The 25024-nt window shown below is 45.0% G+C and overlaps 1 protein-coding gene across 2 annotated transcripts in view; it reads left to right on the top strand.

Moving 5' to 3' along the window:
- The window catches only part of LOXL2 (lysyl oxidase like 2), an 80342-nt gene extending 55748 nt beyond the window's left edge, over positions 1 to 24594 (top strand). Inside the window, exons 8-15 of one of the 2 annotated variants that reach the window (XR_014520215.1) lie at positions 1704 to 1871; positions 10441 to 10603; positions 11563 to 11806; positions 17118 to 17233; positions 18185 to 18321; positions 19560 to 19671; positions 20643 to 23662; positions 23937 to 24594. Coding sequence is in view for 1 of the 2 variants with exons in the window: in XM_083480505.1 (XP_083336631.1) it covers positions 1704 to 1871; positions 10441 to 10603; positions 11563 to 11806; positions 17118 to 17233; positions 18185 to 18321; positions 19560 to 19671; positions 20643 to 20713 (1011 nt within the window). In the remaining variant the exon portion in view is untranslated. Of the gene's footprint in view, positions 1 to 1703; positions 1872 to 10440; positions 10604 to 11562; positions 11807 to 17117; positions 17234 to 18184; positions 18322 to 19559; positions 19672 to 20642 lie in introns of both variants that reach the window. The other variant, XM_083480505.1, reaches the window with a different exon arrangement.
- The last annotated feature ends 430 nt before the right edge of the window (positions 24595 to 25024 follow it).

The raw sequence follows: 25024 nt of genomic DNA, 5'->3' as shown, positions 1-25024 counted from the left end.
ACACTCCTGTGCTTCTCACTGCTGGTAGCATTAAAACTTTCTGAAATATGCAACTTTAAATGACACTAAGGAAGCTTCCTCATACCAGACAATTGGAGCTGATCTGAAGCCCTTCTCTAACTGAAACATTTGGGCCCATCTCTGTAATACTCGGCACTAGAGATTCCTTTAGGAATAGATCACATCAACATCTGCTTCAGACCCTCAGCCAAAGAGGCACTGCAACTTCTGTAATGTACTGTACAAGGCTTTTCTTAAACCCAGGTCCCATATCCTGGGGGAAGGGGGCAGACTCTGAGACCTGATCCTGAGGGGTGGCCAATCCACAAGTCTGCTAAAATCAAAAGTAACAGCAAAGTTCCCAGGCTAATGGTACACAGCTAATGGTAAATTAACCACCAATCAATATGCAATTGCATTTGCATTAAGGGGGTGGGGGACAGATGGGCAAGGAAGGCATTTAAAAGCTGTTCCTATAATGAGTGATGTGGAGAAGTGGAAAGTTCAGGAAACAAAGTCAAGCAACTCCCAATCACCTCAGCCCATAAACCCACTGATGAAGCATTAGAGCCAATTGTAAAAGGTTCAATTCATAGTTGTAGATCCCAGAGGAGGCCTGAAGGTCGCTAAATCCAGCTAATCTCTAAGTGAATGGAGTGCCGCTCTGGACACTTAAAGCTCTGGTCACTATTGAACTTGAGAATGTTGTCACACATCCCAGCATAGTGACCTTGCCCATAGTTCTGCATAAACTATATCAACATTGGGCTTATCCACACCTCCATTTGCCCTGCTGCTTAGCCACTGAATTGGAACAAACGGCAACTGGGCTTTCTCACAGGTTGCATTTTGTTCCAATTTAGTTCTAAAGAGCTGGCTTTCCAAAACTGCTCAGCCCTGTGCCTAGAAAGCACCAAACACGCGAAAAACCACTCAGCCTTGTGCTTTCTAGGAACAGGAAAAACAGGTGTGTGGATGAGCCCGTTGTGCAATTCAGCCATTAAAAACCAGGGGTCTTTGGATGATTATCTGGATGCTTGCAAGTCAAGTAGAGACAGAACTGTGTTAGCTGTTAGAAATCACACAGGCCAGCCAGGGAGATGCTACTGACTTTTAATAAGTTAATTTGCCTGGGACTGTTCTTGTTGCATTTCTCCTTTCCCTGTTTTAGTGCTCTGTGTAGAATTGCCCTGTGCACACTTCCTTGGGAGCAAGCTGCATTGAACTCAATGGGATTTACTTAGGAACATAAGAAGAGCCCAAAGGACAATCTAGCCCAGCATCATGTTCTCACAAGGGCCAGCCAGATGCTGCTGGGAAGCCTGCAGGCCCTGAGCAGAATGCTTTCCATTGCTAACAAAGTATTCAGAGGCCACCACCTCTGACACGGCACGCGGTACAGAGCTGCTATGACTAAGGCTTGTCCACACTCTGGTTTGTCTTGTGCTTTCTTAGAACTGGCATCAGATCAGCAGCTCTGGACCGAAAGGTTTTCATATCTATCCCAGCGCAGCAACACAAAAAACCACTTTCTACCTCTGTCTTGGCACAAACAATTTGATTTGAGTTTCTAAGTAACATGAAAAATTCAACAGGAAATGAATTTTGCTCCCTTTGCTGTTTGCACAGGACCAGTTTTGTGTTGTTGTTTTTTTGGTGACAGGAGCTATCACTTTTTATTTTTCTTCTTTTATAATTTACAGATACGTTTGAGCGGTGGCCGCACGCCCTACGAAGGCCGGGTGGAAGTCCTCCGGCAGCTCAACGGCACACTCAAGTGGGGCACAGTCTGCAGTGACAAATGGGGCACGATAGAAGCCATGGTGGTCTGCCGCCAGTTGGGCCTTGGCTATGCTGCCCACGCCTTCCAGGTATGTTGATAACTCTTGGCTGGTTTCCTAGTGGGCCAATTTTACCTAGGATCCAATCTGAACACCAACCTGCTACTTGGGAACCACTTATCATTTTTCATTATACTCATTTGCCTTCTTTATCTGGCTGTCTCCGTCTCTCTTTCCATGCCCCCATACTTCTGCATTATTCTCTCCTTCCTATCTTCCTTTCCTTTCTTTTAAAAAGTTAGAAAGAAAGACAAAATGGTGGCTGTGTCCCTATTGTAGGGATGGGAAACTGTGGCCTCCCAAATATTGTTGGGCTCCAGTTCCTACCAACCTCAGTCCATTTGGCCAATGGTTAGGGGTGATGGGAGCCCTAGTTCAACGGCCTGGAGGGCCTCAGGTTCCCCTTCCTTTGCTAGGGGCACACTCACCTTTTGGTCCACAATGCACTGAGGTTTTCATATGCATGACGGGAACCACCTGGAGCTTCACATGGCTGCAATGTGTACAAGCAGCACAGCTGTCAGTAGACCTTAACCTCAAAGACTCTCTTAATTCCAATAGCATGAGCTACAAGCAGCCTTAACTTCTGCTTTTAAGGAATGTTCCAGTCATACATCAGAGAATCGTAACCTCATTTGTATTAAAAGTTGGCCAAACTAGGGAGGCCTAAAATTATTGGACCATGTGAGATTTGAAATGGGTCATGGAAACTGAACATTCATCTATACCCAAATAATCCAGTTCTTCTTTAAGGGCAACTTGTACCCATGGGGAGAAAGTAGTAATGTTGGTTTTAGGTCACTGCAGGAGAGTTACAATGTCTTTGTGAAATAAGCTATATGGTCTTACAGTATTCATTGAAAATTATTGAAGTATTAAAACAAGCAACTGTGGTAGAAAGTGGACAGTATAATAGCTTTGCAGCAACAAGTAAAATGTAATACAGAAATGAAAGAACCTCAGGAGAATGTTTAAGATGAAATCACGTCCAACCACACGAGAGAAGATGACCACCCATATTTTGGTGAGTGTTTTTGGTTGGGATGAGGAAGGTACCAAATCCACAGGTGGCTGCGCAGAGCTAGTCCCAAGCTTGTTAAGAGGACACACCTGCCTTAATATCCACATTGCCTGAAGTCTTTTCCCTCCGGGGCCTCTGGCTTCAGTTTCCCTGTCATCAGCTGCCATGGAGCTTATTGATTAACCACATTGGTATCCCACCCTTCCTCCAAGGAGCTCAGGGAGTTACATAAATGGGGATTGTTCTATTTTATGGAGAAGTGTCAGCAGCTCTTCCCAGACTCAGGCCCCTCTTTTTGCAGCCACCCACTTATTTTCTGATATATTTTTGAATGCTGTGACAAGGCCCTAATTTCCTGGGTCATTTAAGACTTAAATTCACAGTTATTGCTCATTACTTGATGCTGTACTCGAGCATTTTCTGCTCAAGGAAACATTGCTATTCCTCATCCACGCTTTGGGTTTCCTGCCAAGGGGGCAACTAGTGCTCCGTTCTCCTCTGCAGAGAGTTGGGCAAGTTGCAACTGCATTGGCCCCCTGACCTCAGTGGAACCTTCCACTTTAGCTGACCCAGAAAGTTCACAACACCTGGTTCCTTTCTAGCTCAAAGCTACTGTACTTTGAGGGGAAATGCATCAAAATGCAGCATTTCCTAAGAAAGGACCGGTTAGATGTTAGATTAGCAGTGAGAGTACACTGGGGGCAGAATGAGCAGGGCTGCATCCACATCCTTTGACATTGTTCAGACATTATGCAGAACGCTGCTGGGAAGTGAGGTCTTCTTAGATGAGGAATTCTGTTCTGCAACAGTACCCAAAAGTGGAGCTCCCTTTGGTGACCCCACCCCACCCCCAATGTGTTGCAAAAAAGCACCAACTGTTTCTGGGACATTTCCCCAGGAAATAAGCTGGTGCCAAAACACACCTTAATTGTCAAGGCTAGAGGAGGTGGCAGCAAGGGGAGCTAGTGCTACAGTCTACTGTGTGTTCCTCTTAAATCTGGAGCTGGAAGGCCTCACTTTAGAGATTTGGTTTATTTTCTTGTGTGGCTGCCAACTCCTAGTTCAAGAGTTGAGGGCAACTACATCCATGGAACACCATGCTTTCTGATCTCTCAGCTGTGTTGACATAAGCAGGGCCAGTGCTGTTTGATGTGGGGCATTTCCTGTGGCCGGGGCTACTGATACTTGCAAGAGAAAAGGCCCTTGTGTTCCTCCAGGCTGCACCCTGGATTGGAATATACGGCGACCCTTGTGTGTGGAACAGGGCGCACCCTAGGCATATGTGTGTGTAGCCGGTCAAGGGGGCCATTGGCAATGTAATTAACTAGACCGTGTGTTGCTGCAGAAGTGATGGTACATACAGTTCATTCACCCTTCAGAAGCATATCCCTTTATGATGTCCTCCCTGCCTTGGATCTTGCCCTCCTTGCTGAAGCTAAGGAGCAGGGCACACATTTTGCATGTAAAAGGTTGCAGTTTCAGTCTCCATCAACTACGAGAAGCAGGCAGCGCTGGGAGAGAATGCTGTTTGAAATTCCAGAGAGCTTCTGCCAGCCAGTGTAGACAATACTGAGCTTTATGGACTGATGGTCCGACTTGGTATAAGGCAGCTTCCTATGTAGTAAATACAGGAATGTGGGCTGCCAATCAGATATAGAGAAAGCCAATTTCAGTCTCCTGTAAAAAGACCTTTAATTCTCATGGCTGAAAGTGTGAGGACATGCATAATGTCTTAACAGCAGTCGCGAGGGGTCCTTTACCAGAGACTTCACAGTGTGTCTTTTGCTTGCTAGCGAGTTCAGTGCTGACTTAGCTGTCAGACTTCACAAACACACACACACACACACAGGCCTCTCCTGCATGCTCAGCAGGGGGGGCATTTAGGGGGAGCCAAGGGGCCAAGGACCCCCAAGGAAATTTCAAGGAGGGGGCTGAGCCCCCTCAGTATTCCATGGTGATGTGCATGCACCACGCAACACGCTTACATCACTCATGCACACACTTCCCTACATGCTCATGTCACACGTCAAATCGTGGGGGGGGGGCTCATCGGCACGTCCCACGATGTGCGTGTGACACATCAGCATGCCGTGTGGTGTGCGTGTTCCGGCCCCCTCAATCGCAAGGGCAAGCCAGTGTGCCTGATGCTCAATAAGATGGTTGCATACGTGATTTCTCAAGCATTAGAAACCATTAAGTTAAAAGTAAATCTGAGCCACTCAGAAACATTTCAGTTCAAAAATGCCTTAAACCAAACAGGAGGGTTTTTTAAAAAAAAAATAAACAAAATAATGTTAAGAACTAAATGAGGTGTTTGTGTGGAACTGAATAAAAAGGAAGGTATGCTAGCAAAAATTTTTTAAATAATAATAATAATGTTTTAAAAACTGCTCCAGGAATTGGAGTGTTAGCGACCTCACAGGTGCTAGACAATAGGCTCCATTCACAATTGGCTTCTCATAGAATCTTAGAGTTGGAAGAGACCCCGAGGGTCATCTAGTCCAGCCCCCTGAAATGCAGGATTCTCGGCTAAAGCATCCATGACATCCCTTCTTCCAAAACCAAACTACACTGAAAACTTCACTCCCAGTCCAAAAAAAGTATGTTAGCATTGCATAACAGGTGCTTTCAAAACAGTCCCATTGCTATTGATGTGGTGTTCATCTTTTCAGGGTCTTATCGTAACTTTCAATAATTTCCAATACTTTACAAACTATCTCCATGGTATGAGTTATAAAAGTGCATCTTGGCTACAGAGTGAGCTTTCTGTTGTCCTTCCAAACACACAGATGTTGCAAGGGAGGCCTCGTTTATATAACAGGCAACAATATTATTGTGGCAGCACTTCTGACTCAAAACAGATCATGCCGATAAATTAATAGATGATTTGTGGTGTTCAGGGTGGAGCTGGGAATTCAAAGCTTGGCTGCCCAATTGCTCTAGCAAGTCCAGAATCATTGCATTCACAATGAATTGCATCATCAGATCACCAGATGAGGAGGAGGAGGAGGAGAGGCTAGGATGGTTGGAGTAACCTTCAAGAACAGTCTGTTGCATTTCCCAACCTTCCAGCTCATTTGATAGACCAGGTGTTGTAGGACCAAGCCAGACCCCAGCAAAGGATGCTTGCTATTTATTTATTACAATTGCCTTTCAGGGTATAGGGTTATAGCCTGTGTTACTTATACTCAGAGAAGACCCATTGCAATTAATGGGCATTGCTTACTTAGTCCTATTAATTGTAATGCGTCTACTCTGAGTAGAACATAGTTTGAGATAACCCTTGGATCTTACCAAAGTGGCTTACAAGTCACATTCAGTCATATATTTTAAAAACACAATAAACAATATTAACAAGTCATCAGCATCCTTCCTATGTGGCAGTTGATGATAGATTACCCTTTGTAGGGGGAGGAAAGTCCAGCCGGAGGGGGTCTGCTTGAGGAATCCATTCTTTGAGAATTCTAGAACTAATTTAATGGGCTAATCTGCAGCACTTACAGTGAAATGCAGTTGGAATGCAGTTATTCTTTGGAATGTTGTGATACAGTACTTCACTTAACAAAAATGTAACAAAATGCATATGAAAAAATAAATAGGAATGCATATTTTGTGAGGAAATAGTAGGCAACAGTCAACTATCATTTCCCACTGACACAAGGGTTTCATTTTACACAATGGAACTTCTCACCTCCTGCCCCTGTGCACCCCATAAATGTGTTCCCCCAACCCTCTGGAGCAGATTTGGGAAAGGTGTGTGGCATACATGGGGAGAAGCGAGGGGGAACGTTCCATTGCACAACAGGAAATCCCTGCACCAATGGGATGTGTTACTTGGCTCTTGTTCTTTAAATACGACTTCGTGTGCAGAATTATTATTATTTTAATCATGGATTACTGTGGAAACATAATATAGTGGACTTTGGAATGAACACATGCAAAACTGACATGGACCAGTAGCAGACATCCATCCATCCCTACCAAGACCATTTTGCTTCTTCAGCTCTGAAGCAGCCCTTTCACTCATGCTGATACAGTTCCAGCATTAGCATGTTCACACTAGGTCTCCCTTGCAGATGTACTGACATATTAATAATGGTGCTACATTGCTGGCTGGCCAGTCCTTGATTGGACCGCTTGCTGGTTCATAGCCAGATGAACTACGCACTACTACACATACTACACAGATGGGAGCTCACTGGGCCTTGCGTAGAGGAGACCTGCTGAAATCTATGGCCATGAGTAATTTTTAAGTCCATTAATTTCAATGGGACCTGCCTTGGATACAATCTATGATTAGAAAATAGTTGATGATATCTCTGTTTGAATGAGACACACATCAGAGTTTAGGGAAGGTTGCACATGCAGAGCTAAGGGGAGACTGCAAATGGAAGTTGGTAGTTTGGGAGAAAAGGCAGAGAAAGTTGAAAGTTAGCTGGAAAAGGCCTCTGCGGTCTGATATCAGGTAGCAGATCTGCTGCCTTGCAGGAGTGCCCCCTGTTTGCCTCTGCTTTTACTCTTATATTCAATGAGTTTTTTCTGGGGGACGCAGGAGTATGCATACCATCTTGTGAATCTAAGTTTGGCCTCATTGAGGGGCAGTATTTCAATATGAGTAGGAAAATGAGAATACCCCTAAACATTTTTTTAAGAAAAAAAGCACTGCTTAGATTTGTAAATCTGAATTGTGCATTGCTTTGTAACAATTTGTTGGGTCTCTGGACTGCACTGAAGATTGATGATGATATGTAAATAAGGTAAGGTTACGCCTGATTTGTATATTATCAGGAGCTTAGTATATTACCACTTTGTACATAGATTCGGCTGGTTGTCAGCTGCATACCCTTGCCTTCCCTCGCCTAAGCTGCTGTAATGCCACTGATCCCATTCTGACTGCCATGGAGGAAGGGCCAGTCATGGAATGGTGACTAGATGTGCAGTTACTGAGTGGGAAGTGAAAGATTGGGCTTGCTTGGCAGAAATAAAAATTCATCAGAATGGCAGGAGTGTCTCTGTGAATGGTAAAACACAAAGGTTTGGTGTGGGGGCTGAGGGCCAGGGAACCAGAGGGTTTGGCAGAGTTGAATTTCACACAGTGATTCGAAATAACTAGCAGAAAAAGAGAGCAAGGAATATTCTCGCCTCTATTAGGTGGGCATAGATATTTTCTAAAAGCTTTCCATACCATGGCTTTGTTCCTCCTTTTTTTGCAGCAGTGGTCAGTCCTGTACTTTGGGGCAGGGCAGCTACTTGAGGAAAAAGCCACTCGCGCACCAGCCCATCTGCTGTGCTTGGCTCCTAGTTAGCTTAATGGGAGAAAAAGGCACAACAAGCCGCTTGACTTGCTGTTTACTGAGCTGTTGCCTGTTTTCCAGGACATGTGCCAGGTCTCCATTACTCAGTGAGTTCAAGGAGGTGGCATTTTAATTTGTTCATAATTCAGTTAATTCTTCTTGGGCAAACGTCAGCCGTCTGGAATCCAGCTGCTAAATAGATGCTTCCTGGATCCAAGTATCAGATGGTAGCAAAAAAACTTGAGAGCTTATTTAGGGGTTGCAAGAGACAATGAATGGTAGCAGATCCCGCCCCCCCCCCAATAATGTTTGGGTAAAGAATGTGTGATGACTGACACAGCATTTTGCTGTGTTGTTCCCCCTACTATGCCATGACAATGATAGCATGCATTGAGTTTACAGTGGTACCTCGGGTTACATACACTTCAGGTTACATACGCTTCAGGTTACAGACTCCACTAACCCAGAAATAGTGCTTCAGGTTAAGAACTTTGCTTCAGGATGAGAACAGGAATCGTGCTCCAGAGGCGCGGTGGCGGCAGGAGGCCCCATTAGCTAAAGTGGTGCTTCAGGTTAAGAACAGTTTCAGGTTAAGTACAGACCTCTGGAACGAATTACGTACTTAACCCGAGGTACCACTGTACTTAGAAATTGTAAGAAGAAAGAGTACAGCTCTGTAACTTTCACAGCTGTGAGCTGCGGAGCCTTAATTTCAAAACTTTGTGGGACTGCATATACACTATGAGTTCCCCCAAAGAATCCTGGGAAGTGTAGTTTGTTAACGGTGCTAGCAATTGTAGCTCTGTGAAGAGTAAGCTACAGTTCCTTGAATGCACTAGGGGAAGTCATGTGCTTTATCTCGGCCTCAGCTGAGACGTGGTGGTGATCATAGTGGCCTCTTATAAGGGTGTTGTAGATGTGACAGGTATAGCACTTTGCATTCAAGAAATGCAGTAAATAATAGCAATAATCAATAGGAACAAAGCAATAGCTGCAAAAACCACAAATATATTCAGACTGAGGGTGGATCTACGCACAGGAGAAAAGTCATAAATTAAATTGTTAGAACAAAAGAATAAAAACACTATGTAAAATCACATAGAAAGGTTTTGTGCTCTACTGCGCCATCTGGTGCTGCATGTTTATAATGCATTCAAAATGCTGTGGGGGTTTTTTACTAATGTAGCTGAGTCCTGACACTGCCTGTGTGAAGTTATAAGGCAGATTAATGCAACAGGTGATTCATAAACTTTTTAGAAAAAACAAACTTGATTTAGATTAGTAGGGAGGGACTCATACACTGATTAGCAAGGGGTAGTTACAAGATAGTTTTTAAAATTTTCTTAATACAAAGGCCATCTAGCCCCGCATCCTGCTTACACAGTAGCTGACCAGATGCCTGTGAGAAGCCTGCAAGCGGAACCTGAGTGCAGCAGCACCCTGTCTCCCTGCGATGCCCAGCACCTTCTGCCTCTGACAGTGACACTCGCTAGCATAGCTAGTAGCCATTGGTAGCTCCTCCTCCGTGCGTTTGCTTGATCCTCTGCTGGCCATCACTGCCTCCTGCGGGAGAGAGTTCTTAAAGGGCTCCTCACGGACCCCTGAGGGTGCTTCCACTCTGCCATTGATTGTGTATTCGGTGCTAATCGTGTCTGCAAGTTTGGTGCAGCATCAAAATGTCATCACTTTTTGCTTTCCCATTTAATTCAGATTTGCCAGTCCTGGTGAAATCTGGTAAGTAAAACAGAAGTAAAACCCAACAGAAACCGTAATTGTGGATGAAGTGGGCATGGGTGTGTGGGGTGACATTTTGCTGAGAAGAGCATCCTGTGGAGGTGTTGTGGCCTGAGGAGTCGGGCCAGGCGGCCCCAGTTTCATTTGCACTGATAGGCTTGGATAGTGAAGCCACTCTTCCTATGGGGAGTAGGGACTAGTACCTTATTTTCTCTCTCTTTTACTTAGTAAAAGCACAGGAGTCATGCTGTGCATTAGCATCAGAAGAAGACGCAGTTTAATGAGTTTGTTGCTGCAAGCTCCAGGACTTTCAGAATCCTTGATGGGGGGCCTCTTAATCTTCAAAAAGAAAAATGAGAAATTGTCTGAAGCTGCCTTCAGCATTTTCAAGTATTCCATGCAAAGTAGGCTGCTGGGTCTTGGGAGCCTCAGAAATGACAAATCTCATGTTTCCCTGAACTTGCAATTATTATTTTGTATTGTAAAGCATACATTGTTCTTTTTTTTATTTAGCATTAAATTCTGCTTCCATTGCTATGTTTTCTGCTAGGAAACCTGGTACTGGTATGGAGAAACGAGCATCAGTGATGTTCTCATGAGTGGGACAAAGTGTTCTGGGACAGAGATGGCCCTGTCCCACTGCCGCCACGATACCCACGTATTCTGCCCCAGAGGAGGTGGGCGCTTTGCAGCTGGCGTTTCCTGCACAGAAAGTGAGTTGTGAAACTTCCTTTTCTAGGTACCAGAAAGACAAACCTCCCATTTATATTTTTTGCCCTGGATCTTTGTTTTGTTTTGTTGTTTTGTTTTGTGACAGCTGCCATTATAAATGAGATTTGCCTTGTATTGGTGAATTTTTAAAACTCTGTTTTAAAGATCTGTATCTGAGTCACTCAGGGCTCTCTCTGCTTCAAATTATTATTTTGAGTTCCGAGCATCTCTGCATAAAGGGAAGGTGTCTGTTCCCCCATTCACTACTACAAGGGATCTAAAAATCCACAACTTTTTCCTCTTGGCCAAAATGGATGGAATTTCTAGGCACAGGAGCTCCTCCAGAGTAAATTGTGTCTGCCAAACTGAAGACAAATAGGTCCAGCAAATGGGGGGGGGGGCATAAAAGGGATTCACTTTCCTCCATAATCCCTGGTGGTTTTATCTCTTTCTCACTGTGATATAATTAAAAGGTGTCTGAGTGGTATGTAGTTTTGCTTGTCTTTCTGGTGATTGATTGTGTTCTCTAATAGGCCTTTCACTTTAAAGCTTACAAGGTCCCATAAAGGCCTCCCCTTAGGGCTTTGCAGATCTCAAGTAGACCATACGATGGTAAGCTGCCCAAGAACTCTGTGTGTGCAGTTATAAAGAGATCTTGGGGGTTTTGTTGTTGTTAGAGCAACATGGGATTTTTTAAATGAAGCTTTAAACTTTTTTAAAAAAATAAATAATCTGATGTTGTGCTTTAACAAAAAATAATCCAGAACTCTTCAATGCTCTTCAATATCTTTGACCACCTCACTAAGCCCATGGATGTAAGAAGCATAGTGATATATAGGAAAACATAGCTGTGCAGTACGGAAAAACACAGCTAATGCAACATGGAGGGTGCTGGCATCATATTTGGCCTGAAAAGTCTGTATGTCGGGGCTAAGACTCCCCTTTCTTTTCTGGCCTCCAGCTGCAGCTGACCTTGTCCTCAATGCCAAGGAAGTGGAATACACATCATACCTGGAAGACCGCCCCATGTTCATGCTGCAATGTGCCCTGGAAGAGAACTGCCTGGCCTCCTCAGCTGTCAACACCTCCATTTCCACTGGCTACAGGAGGCTCCTGCGTTTCTCATCCCAGATCCACAACAACGGACAGGCTGACTTCCGCCCCAAAAGTGGACGCCATTCCTGGATTTGGCACGACTGTCACAGGCAAGACTTTGCTGTTCACAAGCACTGTTGCGGATTTACCCAGTAGAAAAAAACTTGGGGTGGTCAGAGTTCTGGCCTCAGCAGATTTGATAAAAGGCAGATTAAGATCCATGTGAAATGTAGGGCAGCCCTGTGGATAAAACGCTGGTTGTGAACTTAGTGTTCGGGTTCAATGTCCACATCTGCCAGCAGTAAGTGAGCTAGGTTCAGTATCTCTTCTGTATATCTTTTTAGGCCCCACTAGGCCTAATTGGGTAATTGAGGCATCCTCTACATCCCCTGAAATGGCATAGGCCAGGAGTGGCATGGAGGAAGCAGTCACTCTGGTCACAGGGATTTCCCAAGGCTGCTCTAAGGAAGTGCCTTCCAGTGAACTACCACCCACGGAGCAGCACCATGCTAGTGCATCCTAGGAACGTCAAAATGGTGGCTTCCAAAACAAAACGCTCACTGATGGTGCTTGATAAACCTGAGCCTGTGGACACGGGCAAGTGGGAGGGCCCATTGCAGGACAGGTGTTGGCAAAATGGGCCTTGTTGGGACCCCTGGTGGGTGCCTGAGGTGCCAGGTGCCGCTGCTGGCACTGGATAGACCAGACACCACCCAGTTGACCCTTACAAGAACTCTGTGAGGTAGGTTAGGCTGAGAGACAACAGCTGGCCCAAGGCTAGAGTTAGGTTAGCACAATGTGCTGTGTGGTTTAGTGGGTATTTGAACCTAGTGCTCTGGGATCCAGTTCTGTGATCCATGCCCCCACTGGCTCATTATCCCCACTCTAAATATGCCTAAAAAGCAGACCAAGTCTTCTTCACAGACATTCATTCATTCCTTTCAAAGCATGATGTACAGTCTTAAAAAAACACCAAATAATATATGTTTTGAATCCCAGTCTTTCATCCATTAAGTTCAGAGCAGGCCCAGCACTTGCACGAGTCTATACGGAGCTAATACTCGCCTCTTGCTGCAATGGGAAGCTTTGCCTTCGGCAGGGAGGCTTCCACAGGAAAAGTTCATTGTGGACTCACTGCTGTTCAGGCATGTAGGTTTGCTGCAGCTTCCACACAACATCATCCTTATCAAAAGGCCACCCCATATTTTTTGCCCTTTTAATCCAAAATCAACACTTTTGTTTGTTTTTATGTACATTATTTTCTGCAGAAACAGTAAATCTGAATAAAGTGGGAAAGTAATGCAGGGCAGCATTTTGATGGAAGTGGCTTTCTCTGGATACTATGGGAAACTTGTATGTGTGAGCAGCCTTGACTGAGCTTTAAACCCCACGCGGAAGCACCCCCTATCTCTGGAGCACCAAATCAGCCAATGCACTTGTGCCTTAAAACAATACAATAACCCTTTAGCAATCTGTTGAGGTGACTCTCAAGAAGTTAATATTCCCAGTTTATACTCCCTTACCTAGTATATTACATTACTCCATATTCATCAGCAAAGATATGTAAGGTTGTAGCCAGTGCTAGTCCTACTCAGAGTAGATCCATTGAAGTTAATAGACATGACTAACTTAGGTTCATAGATTTTAGTTGGATACAACTGGTAATGTTATATCTAATGTAGCACTAAACTGGGGTCCCATAAACACAAAGATTACTGCTAACAGAATTGGACTTCCCCCCTTTTCTCTGTGCAACCCCTAAGTATGTTCTAGGGGTTCCTCCACCCCTCTGAAGCCGTTCTGGGGAGTGCTGGGCATGCGTGGAGGGAGGGGGGAGGGAGTCCTGTTGTGCTCGCAGTAATCTTTGGGCGGACGGGGTGAGTTTCTTGAATTATGCGGGCGTTCATCATTTCAGGAGGGGCCCCATTTCCCATCTAGCGCAGGTCTGAATAACTTATGATTCACCAAACCAAATTCAGCAAGCATTATGGGGCCCACCACCTCCTTGACAGACCTCATCCTCCCCATTTTTGCAGCACTCAGTCACATAACAGTTATCGGCCTCTGGTGGCTGTTGGGCCACGTCTACCTGGGTGGGTCAAGAGTTCTACGGGGCCTCTTTCTGCTTAATCCCAGAGCCCACCAGAAAAAGAAAAAGAAAAAGAGGAGTCCCACCTCAGCACGCGGACGCTCTGGCATTTCCAAACAAGCTTGAGTTAAGTGAGGCAGCTGTAGCCCATCCATGTGTTTAAGCCAGTCTCTGTTTGCACTAAGGAATACAGACTCAATTCCTCTTCAGTATTTCCAGTCTGTAAACACCATAATATAAACAACTATCTGAATGAGCAGACATATTTTAGCAACGGAGTCAGACCTGAGGTTTAAAGCTTTTTATTTCTTTTTCTTTTTTTGCACTGGAAATACTTTGAGCATCCAACCTCAATGTAAATAGTTTGGACATCTCAAATTTTTCTTCCTCTCCCTGACCATCTCAGCCTGTTCCTGAGCATTTTTGTCCAGGATACAAAACCAGGGAGGCAGGGAGGGCTACTTAACAGGCAGGTAAAAGGAAACCAAAGAACATCTGGCAGTGATTCCAGGGCAATTAAAATTTCCCTTTATGCCCCCCTCCCCTTATGTCAACATATTTAAATAGAATAAACACGATGGGTGTACCTGATACTGAATATCAGCTGTTTAATATTAAGCCATGGTTTATTTTTACAAGTGAAAAAGAGCAAGCAAGCTCCACTTTTCAGTTGCTTGGCTTCCCTTCCCTTAAACTGTGATGTGTCCATTAGAGGAGCTTGGTTTCCAAATGGGGCAAATCTCAATGTTCACCTAGACTCAAGCATCGCCTGAGTGTAGGGCTTAACTTACGGATATTGGTGCTAGGTGCTTTGAAGGCAAAAAACAGGGAACAGTGGCTCTTTGAGAGACGCTATGGTTCTCCCTTAGCATCCTCTCCACAGGTTTCTAACTAGCTAGCTCCGTAGGTGCTAATAGCCTCAAGCCCAAGTCCATGATAGCCGCCAAGTAATTGGTCAAGGGTTTCACGTTTGTGCTTTTTGGAGAGGGCTCATAGCTCCAGTGGTGTCTGGTGCTCATTGGCACTGCTGGGGTGGGAGGCAGAGGCTGTGATGGAGGCAAAGCCAACTTGCTCCTGCTGCTCAGTCCTACAGGGGCAGCCGTGAGACTAAAGAGAAGGAAGCTGAGAGGCAGAGCTGCACCCTGAACTGGTTGTCAGTAAGAAGGCAGGCAGGTGAGGGTTGGCTGGTGGGGCCATGCCCCTTTCCCCCTCTTCACTCAAAGACCACATGGTTCGTATGCAGATGTTAGATGATGTTGCGTCAAGCTAGTGTTGTTTCACACTGCCCAGAGCATTTTCCCTGTCACTTTCCTTTTTGCAGAAAGTTGGGGGGGGGAGGTTTGTTGCGCAAGAGTGCCAAATCAACTTTAATCATGTAATCTTAATTTGTCAGTATGTTATTGAAACCCAGCCCAAAATAGAAATATTCTGAAAGCACCCAGCAATAATATAACTGATATGCTGAGTGCTTCTAGTGAGGTTCTGTGGACCTCTGACAATACAATCTGCCCCATAGCAGAGTGCAGATTCTTTTTTGGCATTTTGTTATTCGGAATAACTGCAACTTGCTCTTGTGAAGAAACTTAACACGCTTGTCAACTGTTTTACTACCACATGGGTTGAGCAGCCCAGTTTTGAGCCTGAGCAGAGTTGGACCTCTTTGCTTCAGGTGCTTTGGATTACCATACACTCAGCTAGAATATTCCCAATCCTTGAGGACAAAATGAGTGGGAATTTCCCCTATGAGGAAAGCTTTCAACAGTTGGGGCATTTTGGTTTAGAAACAAGGCGAGTCTCAACTTATGCTTGGCATGGGGAAAGTGGGGTGAGGAGTTTTCCTCCCTCTCTCACAATACTAGAACTCAGGGACATCAGATGAAACTGAATGTTGGAAGATTTGGGATGGACTAAAGAAAGTACTTCTTTATACAGGGCAGAATTAAATGATGAGATTTGTTGCCCCAGCAAGTAGCGATGACCACCCATTGGATTAGACAAATTCATGGTGGTTCCTAGCCATCACAGCTATGTTTTTGTCTCCATGGTCAGAGAGTGTATCCGTCTGAATAACAGTTGCAGGAGAGATTGCTCTGGGGCTTGCATCCTGCTTTGGGGCTTCCCAGAGGCAGCTGCTTGGCCCCTGTGAGAAGAGGCGGACCTCTGCCCTGATCCAGCAGTCTCTTCTTATGTTCCCAAAGCATGTGCTTGGCTTGATACAATACAATAATCTTTATTGTCATTGTCCCAGACAGAACAACGAAATTGAAAACAGCTACATCAGACATTCAAAAACCCACAAGCCCGCTATCCCAGCCTAGTTAGCCCCTAAAAACTCTGATACCCCATAATTGAATACAATATACTCACATAAAGACTACCTTACACTGTGTTTAAAACCAAAATCGCATTTGGGTAGAAACTGTTTCTCAGGCGGCTAGTCCCAGTTTTTATAACCCTGGACCTTCTTCCAGAAGGCAGAAGCTGAAAGAGATCATTTCCAGGGTGCGCACTATCCTGCACTATCTCTGCAGCTTTCTTATGGCACCTGGAAGCATAGAATTGATCCAAGGTGGGAAGAGTGCACCCAATTATTCTCTCCACAGTCTTTACAACCCTGGACAGCATTGTTTTTTCCCTAACTGTGCAGCTCCCAAACCACACACACAGACCATAAGTTAAAACAAAAAAATTCCTTCCAGTAGCACCTTAAAGACCAACTAAGTTAGTTCTTGGTATGAGCTTTCGTGTGCAAGCACACTTCTTCAGATACACAGTTAATACATAAGTTAATACACTCTTGTGCAATGCGCTATGGCACATGGACTCAAATGTGCTGTTGTCTGGGTCAGAGTAACATGAATTCCCAGATTAAATGGCTACATATGGTGTTAATTTCCTGCTTCTATACTAATGTTATAAGGCTGATTTTTTGTTACAAAATTCCCACATTTAGGGTACATTCTGATCTGGCCAGTGAGCATTGTCTGAAAAATGCCTGCTAATAACTTGGTTAAGGAAAGGATCACATGTCCTCTAGGGAATTAGAGCTATGCTTCTGGTTCCACATCACCAGCCCTACTGGAAAACAGCATTTCCTCCTCCCAGTGAATAAAGGTGTTGACTTGCTTTGGCTGTAGCATTGCATATGCTCTATGACATTTTGATATGTGTTAGTCTACAGCCCACAAGGCAGGAAGATCAAGGGGTGAATTTGCTTCCCAAAATAAGAGGAACTACACCCCAGGTGGCGCTTTCAATAAATCTGGGCAGCATTGCTGTAGAAGTATGGAACTGTCCTTAATCAAAACGTTTGCTTTCTTCCGCTCATGCAGGCATTACCACAGCATGGAAGTGTTCACGCATTATGATCTGCTGGACCTCAATGGGACAAAGGTAGCGGAAGGTCACAAGGCCAGCTTCTGCTTGGAAGACAGCGAATGCCTAGATGGTACATACATTCCTAATATACTCATGAAATACACTCCAATGTAAAATAACCCATTCTGCTCTCATGTCTACTGGGGGTCTACTAAAGATGGGTGGAGAAATGTGTGCAATTCACGTTTAAGAATTCATGATTCTCAAAACAGAATACGTACAAAATGAAATGTAACAATCCTTCAAAATTTGCACTTCAAATGATACAGTGCCCGTCTACAGGAGCAACAAAAAGTTTATTATTTATTACATAAAATTTGCTTGATGTGGGGAGAGAACCACCTCAAAGCTGTTTACAAGAGTCATACAAAACGGTGTATATTGATAAAAGGTTTGGCCCCCAAAGCAAACATTCCTGAACACAACGTGTGAAAATGCATATAGTTAGGGTGAAATTGCTTGTGAAAAATTGTGTATCATGAGAACACATATGCAAAGGTGTGAGGATTTTTGTGTCAGCTTGTGAACTGATGTGAATTCTTGGCTGTCTAGACCTGGCTGGTCTGTTGCAAATTGATGGCAATATTCATTCACAATTGGGACAAGTGTGGTGAGGCAGAGACTCGGTGGAAAGGGAAGTTCTGCTCCAGAGGCCCCTAAAGCTCTGCTTTAAGCATGGTTGGTGCCCCAGTCATCTCTATGCTGCTCAGGGGACAGATGCGTGAGATGCGCACATGGATTGTACATCCCCACTTGGAACCACTTGCTTGACACTTTCATCAGAGCACTAGAGCTGGAGGGGAGGCATAAGAGCCCCTGGCAAGACTGGGGAAAGGAGAGAAAATAGCCGCTGCCAACTAACCTGGGAGGTGGGGCTGTAATATCCGGAGCATCACAACAAGGTTGGGCTTTCGAGTTCTACAGCCCAAACACTTACCTGAAGCCAGGACTTCCTAAATGGCCTCTCGGCACCACGCTGCTGCTGACGTTTTTTCCACATGTGCTTCCTTTCCCCCTTTAGGTTTCCAGAAGCAATATGAATGCGCCAATTTTGGGGAGCAAGGGATCACGGTTGGCTGCTGGGATGTGTACCGGCATGACATTGACTGCCAGTGGATTGACATTACAGATCTTGTGCCAGGAGAATACTTCTTCCGGGTAGGCTGGGATTCTTCAGATTCTGGAGTGCTATCAGAGTCGCTAAGAGCCCATTCATGCCATCACCAAAACCAAGTGGCAGTAAACCTTTTAGGTGGTTAGTAGCATTCAGGTTGCAGGTGGTGGCGAGAGGTAAAGGGACCCCTGACCATTAGGTCCAGTCGTGACCGATTCTGGGGTTGTGGCGCTCATCTCGCTTTGTTGGCCGAGGGAACCGGCATACAGCTTCCGGGCGAGGAGTACTGCATGTTTAAATGCCAAACAAAAGGGGTCAGTTAAGAATGGTGTTTCAGCTCTAGGACAGGGTGGCTGACTTAGGACCAGCAGTGCTTGCCATTCTTGGCTACTAGCCATGCTGGTTGGGGCCGAGGAGCTGGAGTCCAGCAGCGGCTTGAGGGCCACACCAGTTCCTGTCCCTGGTTTAGGAATCCTATAGATATTTTGCAACTTGTGAACTGGCCATTAGGCAACCTATAAAACCATAATATGCATTTCTCAAGATACTTCTTCAGAGTTAATTGCAAATAGAAAGCAAAGGACAACTTGAAAAAGTTTTTAAAATCCTGCCTGTGGTCACATTAAATATCAAGGTCTATTCATAAATACTTGATATGTTTGGTATAAGTATCAGCCTTGCATTGCAGCATAGAATACATTTTATGCTATTCATTTTGTTTTAAGCTTTTATTATTATTTTATTGCTTTTGTACTCCTCTTGCCTTCATGACTGTTCTTAGGATTTTTATTTTTATAAGTAACAAGGTCTTTGAAAAATGATAATGAAACCACAATAAAATAATCCAGTTTTTAAAAAATTCTGTGGGGTATAAATATTTACTTGGGTTTAACCCGCCCAATTGGTGAACAATTGTGTCTGAAGTTGTGTAGAATGTGTAGCAAATAATTTCAGGGAAACAGATTGTTTTTATTCATTTAAGCTGTTAATATGTGATGTTAAGTTCTCAAAAAGGATGAAAAAGTTCAGACACAAAGAAACAGGATGTGAGAGAGTGCAGAGAACTATGGTCTCCAAAATTAGTCATACTTTGAGTAGACCTATTGACTCGCATATTCCACACCTCCGCAAACAGGGTAGTTTGAATACGTGCAGCCCCAGTTTCTGAATCAGAAACACAATTGAAGCACCTTGGTTGCACAAAGAAATTCCCCCACTTCTGGATCAGGATCTATGTCTTAGACAAGATGGCCCTAAGATCCCTGTGTCTGTCCTTTTCCAGATCATTGTCAACCCAAACAAAGAAGTGGCAGAGTCCGATTATTCCAATAACGTCATGAAGTGCAAGTGCAAGTACGAACTTCACCGGGTCTGGATGTACAACTGCCATATAGGTAAGTTCATTATTGAAGAAAGAGAAGTCTAGTGGCAGAGATGAGCTTTGCATCAAGGTGGTGATTCCGCGGTTTGTGTAAAGCAAAGGGGATCTGTGGCCTTGCAGGTGTTGCTGTTCTGTCACCCCTGACCAGGCAGGATTGCGGGAGCTGGAGTCTAACAACAACTGGAAGGGCACAGGTTGCCCACACTGGAGTGTACACATCAGATTCCTTCCTTTCTGCCCCCCCACCCCCATTTCATTACTCATTTGTTGGAATGACATTTGTTTAGTTAATGGGCACTAGTTCATTCACTTCTGTAACTCCCATTCATTTTTCTCTTGTGATGGATGTCAATGTGAGACTTGGCCTGTAACACTGTCTGTTGCTTGGGAGTTTTCCACCCAGTTGGCGTGACATTTCTAGGCATCCTACCACTCTTTCAATACATTGGACCAACCAAATTTCAGATAAAATCTACATTTCATAGGCAGTTTTAAAATACAGACAACTCCCCATTTAGATTGCTTTCTATGAGGAGACACGACTGTTCTTCATATGCTTGTCGCTTCTGTGTTTTCCATCCAGAATGGGCACAAAATATTTAGTTATTCTACTATCCAGACATACACAGTGGGGTCTCCAGTTTACATGGCATGGAGACTCAGCCTAACTCCTTCCTGTAACATTTCCCTGTAACATTTCTGTGACCTGTACAGGCTGCAAGTGAAATTAATTGGTTTTTGTTTGCAACTTATTTATCTGAATTCTCATTCGTTTGTTTTATTTAACTTATGTACTACACTTTGTTACAAAAAAATGCTAGAGTAATTTACACAATTAAACAAATGAAACGTGTTTTTTAAAAGAAAGTGCAACCCTAGCAAGGGACAATTCAGACCCGTGGCTTTCTGCTTTCAGACATGGGTAGCAAAACTGCCTATGACGCTGTCTTTTCCCCTTTCTTCTCCCCCTCACCCCGACTGCAGCTGATGCCTTCAGTGACGAAATAGAAGAACAGTTTGATTTCAATGGACTCCTAAACAACCAAGTGTCTTAATTGGCCTCTTTTTAAGGAGGGAAGAATACCTTTTCCCAAGATTTCCCTAACCACTGCACAGAAAACTAAAGTAATCAAGCAAACAACTATGAACTTTTAAAATTAGCTTTGTAAGTTATTTTCAAGTGTGTGCTCCATGCCTACTTTATGGTGTTCAGCAGAAGAAAACGGGTTGACACTTATTTCACATCCATTCCAGCTGAATGACGATTTTGCACTACCTGCAAGACCTCCTTACCCTTCGTGGGGACCCTAACTTATTCACAAGGAATTATTTGCAAGCTCTCATCACACCTTTGTTCACTGCGGTGTACAGAGGCAGCAGCGCCACCTGCCCACAACCTGCGTAAAGGATGCCTGGTGCTGCCAAAATAGTTTCATTTTTAAGGGAATTCCTTTCTCGGCCTCCGTGTTCTGATAAAGATTTGAAAAATCTGACTCTACACCACTGGCGCAGAACAGAAGAATCATGACAGATGGAGGTCTTGAGACACTCTGTCGTATTAATTTCCTGTACTGTCACACTCCTTGGCACCTCCTCTTCTGGGAGCACCTCTGACACTCAGTTTTGACAGAAGGTTTGAGATATCACAGTGAGGAAAAATCTGCCAAGTCATTTCATATATCTTGGTTTTTGATGCCACTAGACTGTGAATTTTTTTTAAGACAGTAAGCTATTCCCTTGCCTACATTTTTCCTTTGACCCATACCTTCCTGCCACCCCCCTTCACTTCCCACCATGAATACTGCAAATAAGAAACCCACTACCAAAGATAACTAATGGCTTTATGCCCTCGAGGTCACACATCCCTTCTTATTAAGTCAGGCTATCCTGTGATGGCGCAGGGAGGGAGAGCTTAAAAACACACACATTAGTAAATGCATAATGGTGCTGAGCACATGTGCCTCTGTTTGTTTGAGGCCATGCGCTTGCATTGCAACAGGTGCCGACAGATCTACACCCTACTTGAATCTCTTAAAGTGCTTTTTGTCCAGGAAAAGAAAGAGCTGGTGTGATTTGTGTTATTTCCAGTGACTAGAACCAGCTGCTGTCCTTTTATTGCATTTTGTTTTGTTTACTCTTCTGCTGCATGGTTAAAGAATGGGACTGCAAGACAGAATTAGTTCAACCTTGCCTCTCTGGAGCAGACCACAGTTCATCTACTCTAGCCTTCTGCTTCCAGAAGCAGACAGCCAGGTGCTGCAGGGTGTTCAGAAAGCAGGACAACAAAGATAACTGTCCTCTATTTGTCCTAAGCACCTGGTAATCAGAGGTGTGCTGTATCTGTCCCTAGAGGTTCTGCCATAGCTACTAGTCATTGGTAGACCACGCTCTATGCCCCACTTGTTTTGGTACAATGGGTGAAGGAATTAAAAAGATACCTAAAGCTCAGGCAGAGAACACAAGAGTGATTTGGGAGCTTTCCCTTCTTAGAACCTCTCCATCACCTCCCTTGTGTGATGTGTGAAAATAAAAAAAAACCACTTCTATAACTGGAGAAATGAATTATAGACCCACACACGGTGCTATCAGAATTGTATTGTCCGCTAGTGGAGAGACTAAAAAGCAAGCTAGGTTCATCCCTCTTCTTAATCAAGGACTGAATTTTCCACAGCAAACCCATTCTCTCATCCTCCAGTTCAGGCTGCAAAATGAGAGTCGCTAGACCTTTTTTGCTTGGTAAATGAGGATTACGGAAAGATGTTTTAGCTATGCAAAATACTATATGAATAACTTGATGGTGATGGTTACTGTTTGTAGATGTTTTGCAGTAATGCACAAGAAGGATTTCATTGTTATTCTTTCCCCCATGTATAACCTACCTCACAGGGGTGTTGTGAGGCTAACGGCCAGTTCACATAGCCAGGCCAGGGCTGGCTACTTTGTTCCTTCGGCAGGTGATGAGTGTAATCATTTGACCAGGAACCAAAACCAGCACCCAAAGTCCACACTGCAATGATGCCAAGCAAGCGATGCGGGGTGGTCAAGCAGGCCTGGCGCATGCGGGGGCAGGAGGAGCCACGCAGCAGCTACCAAGTTGAGAAGGGGGGCTTGCTTCCCATGGGTAGGAGCTGGATGAGACATCCAGAAGCCTTATTTGTGAATGACTGACAGCAACAGTTTAGATTAGCCTGAGGACCACAACACAAGCCACCTCTATCCCTCCACCGTTGCTCCCATTATGCTAGAACCAAAACAGAAAAAATGTTGTCTGGAGCTGGGCTGTATGGAAATGCCAGGCAAGGTCTCCGACTACTACTGCAAGGGAGTGGGGGGCAGGAATCCGCCTTATACCTCTTCCACCACAGTGGAGTTTGTCAGAAACTTTGCCTCATTTTGGAAGAGTGAGGCTTGTTCCAGACTACCTGAGCCTGGCAGCTGTGCTACGTCAGCCATGTGGAGGCTGCAGCAGCAGCAGCATAGTAACTGCCAGAGCAGCTCCTCCAGTGTAGGACCACCTATGCAATACTGGGATCAGGAACACAGCTGCAGCCCATGCTGCCCAGGATGTGGCCATTCTGGGTGGCAATCAATAGAAGGGATTAGAGGGACATCAGAAGTTGCCTTCCAGCGAGTCAGACCATTTATCCATCCAGCTGAGCACCCTGTACTCTGACTGGCAGGGGCACTCCAGGACCTCCAAGGGAGAGCCTTCCATCACCGGCTACTTAATTTTAAGATTAACAAGCCATCGTCTGCAGGTGCCAGGGATAGGATTTTCTGCATCAAGCCATGTGCTCTGCCACTGAGCTGTGGTCCTTTCCCAGCACAGAAGCCTGCAAGCCGGAGATGCCTCTCACCTGCCACAACTGCAGGCAGCTGCTCAGTTATGGTGGCTGAAGGCTGGGCTATCAGCTTAAGTGCTGAAGTTCTCCTCCTTTCCTGGCTGATATGGCCAGCAGTCAAACTCTTTCCATGTGACCTCAAGCTGCTTCTGGTGCCCATACGCTCTGGGTAGAGCCCACATTGCTGAAGTGAAACAGATGGGTATGCAGAGGTCAGTCCAGAACTGAGTCAAGCAGGCTTGCTCCTTGTTCACAGCAATTGAGCCAGAGCTTCCAAAATTTAGGCCCTGAGCCTCATTCCAATGCAAGGGTTTCCAGCGCTTCTCAAACATGGGCCCCCCAGCTGTTGTTGGACTACAACTCCCATCATCCCTGACCCCTGGTCCTGCTAGCTAGGGGTGATGGGAGTTGTAGTCCAACAACAGCTGGAGATTAGGTTTGAGAAGCACTGGCTTAATTAGTAACAGTGCTCAAGTGGAGCCGCAATGGGCTGACCTGGATTCCCAATGTTGTGCATCACTGCTGGTTACTGAGACAGAGCGACAGGGGAGCAGGGAGCTTGACACAGCCATGGAGCCAGCCCATGACACTCCATGGTCCTGATGCTGCAGCCAAGCCAAGCTCGCCACTGGCTTTCCCCTTCTTCCGTTGGTAACTGGCAGCGACACACAGCTTGGGGAAGTCAGGTGCTGGCGGTGGCCTTGCAACTAAAGGAGAGGGCGAGAGAAGAATGAATCTCTACCTGACCCACTGAAGAATTGCAGCCACCTCCCACAATCTGCTGCCAGGCAGGATTGATCTCCTATACTTGTTCGTTCCAGGTTGGTTTTTTACAAACACAACTTATGGCAAATGGGCAGTTTTCTCTCTCTTATCACTAACGGAGAAGAAAGTTAAGATCCAGAAGGAGCCCACTTCCCCAAAAAGGAACCAGTTAGAGAACAGGAAGTGGTTGTTACAAGATAGTGGGCAACAGAGGATTCAGAAAACCACCGTGCATGTTGATTTGTGTATTAACAGCTTTAATTTTAAAGAAGAAAACCCAGAAAAAAATATTTACAAACTTCAGTAAATAAGATATTGACTCCTGCAAACATGTCTCTCTCCTGTCTGCTTGTAAACTAAAACAGCCCCCCCCCCCCGGGCGGGGGCAGGAATGTGTGTCTCACTGGTTCTTCCTACATAACTGAATGGAAGTTTTCCTTCCAGTGAGTTTGCGGCTAAGTGCTCACCTACAGGGGGGCTCAATGCGGGGTAGAAGCAGATAGAGCTGGGGCATCTCTGGCCCTCCTGATGCTGTTAAGACCCTGCTTCCCGTCCGGTCCAGCAAGCATTTGCACTGGGGTCAGGGATGGTGGGAACTGCGAGAGTCCCCCACCCCTTAAGTATCCATTCTGCCTCCATCTCATCTCTTCAATGCACAGCAGCTCCTCTGGGAAAATTTCTAGTGGACAAATGACAAGGAAGCACTTGATCCTTCAGCTGCTGCGTTCCCCCCACAAGGAGATCCAAACCTGATTTTCA

This window comes from Podarcis liolepis, assembly GCF_965112155.1.
Source record: "Podarcis liolepis genome assembly, chromosome: 16".
Taxonomy (NCBI): domain Eukaryota; kingdom Metazoa; phylum Chordata; class Lepidosauria; order Squamata; family Lacertidae; genus Podarcis; species Podarcis liolepis.
This window is presented reverse-complemented; position numbering and strand designations above follow the sequence as displayed.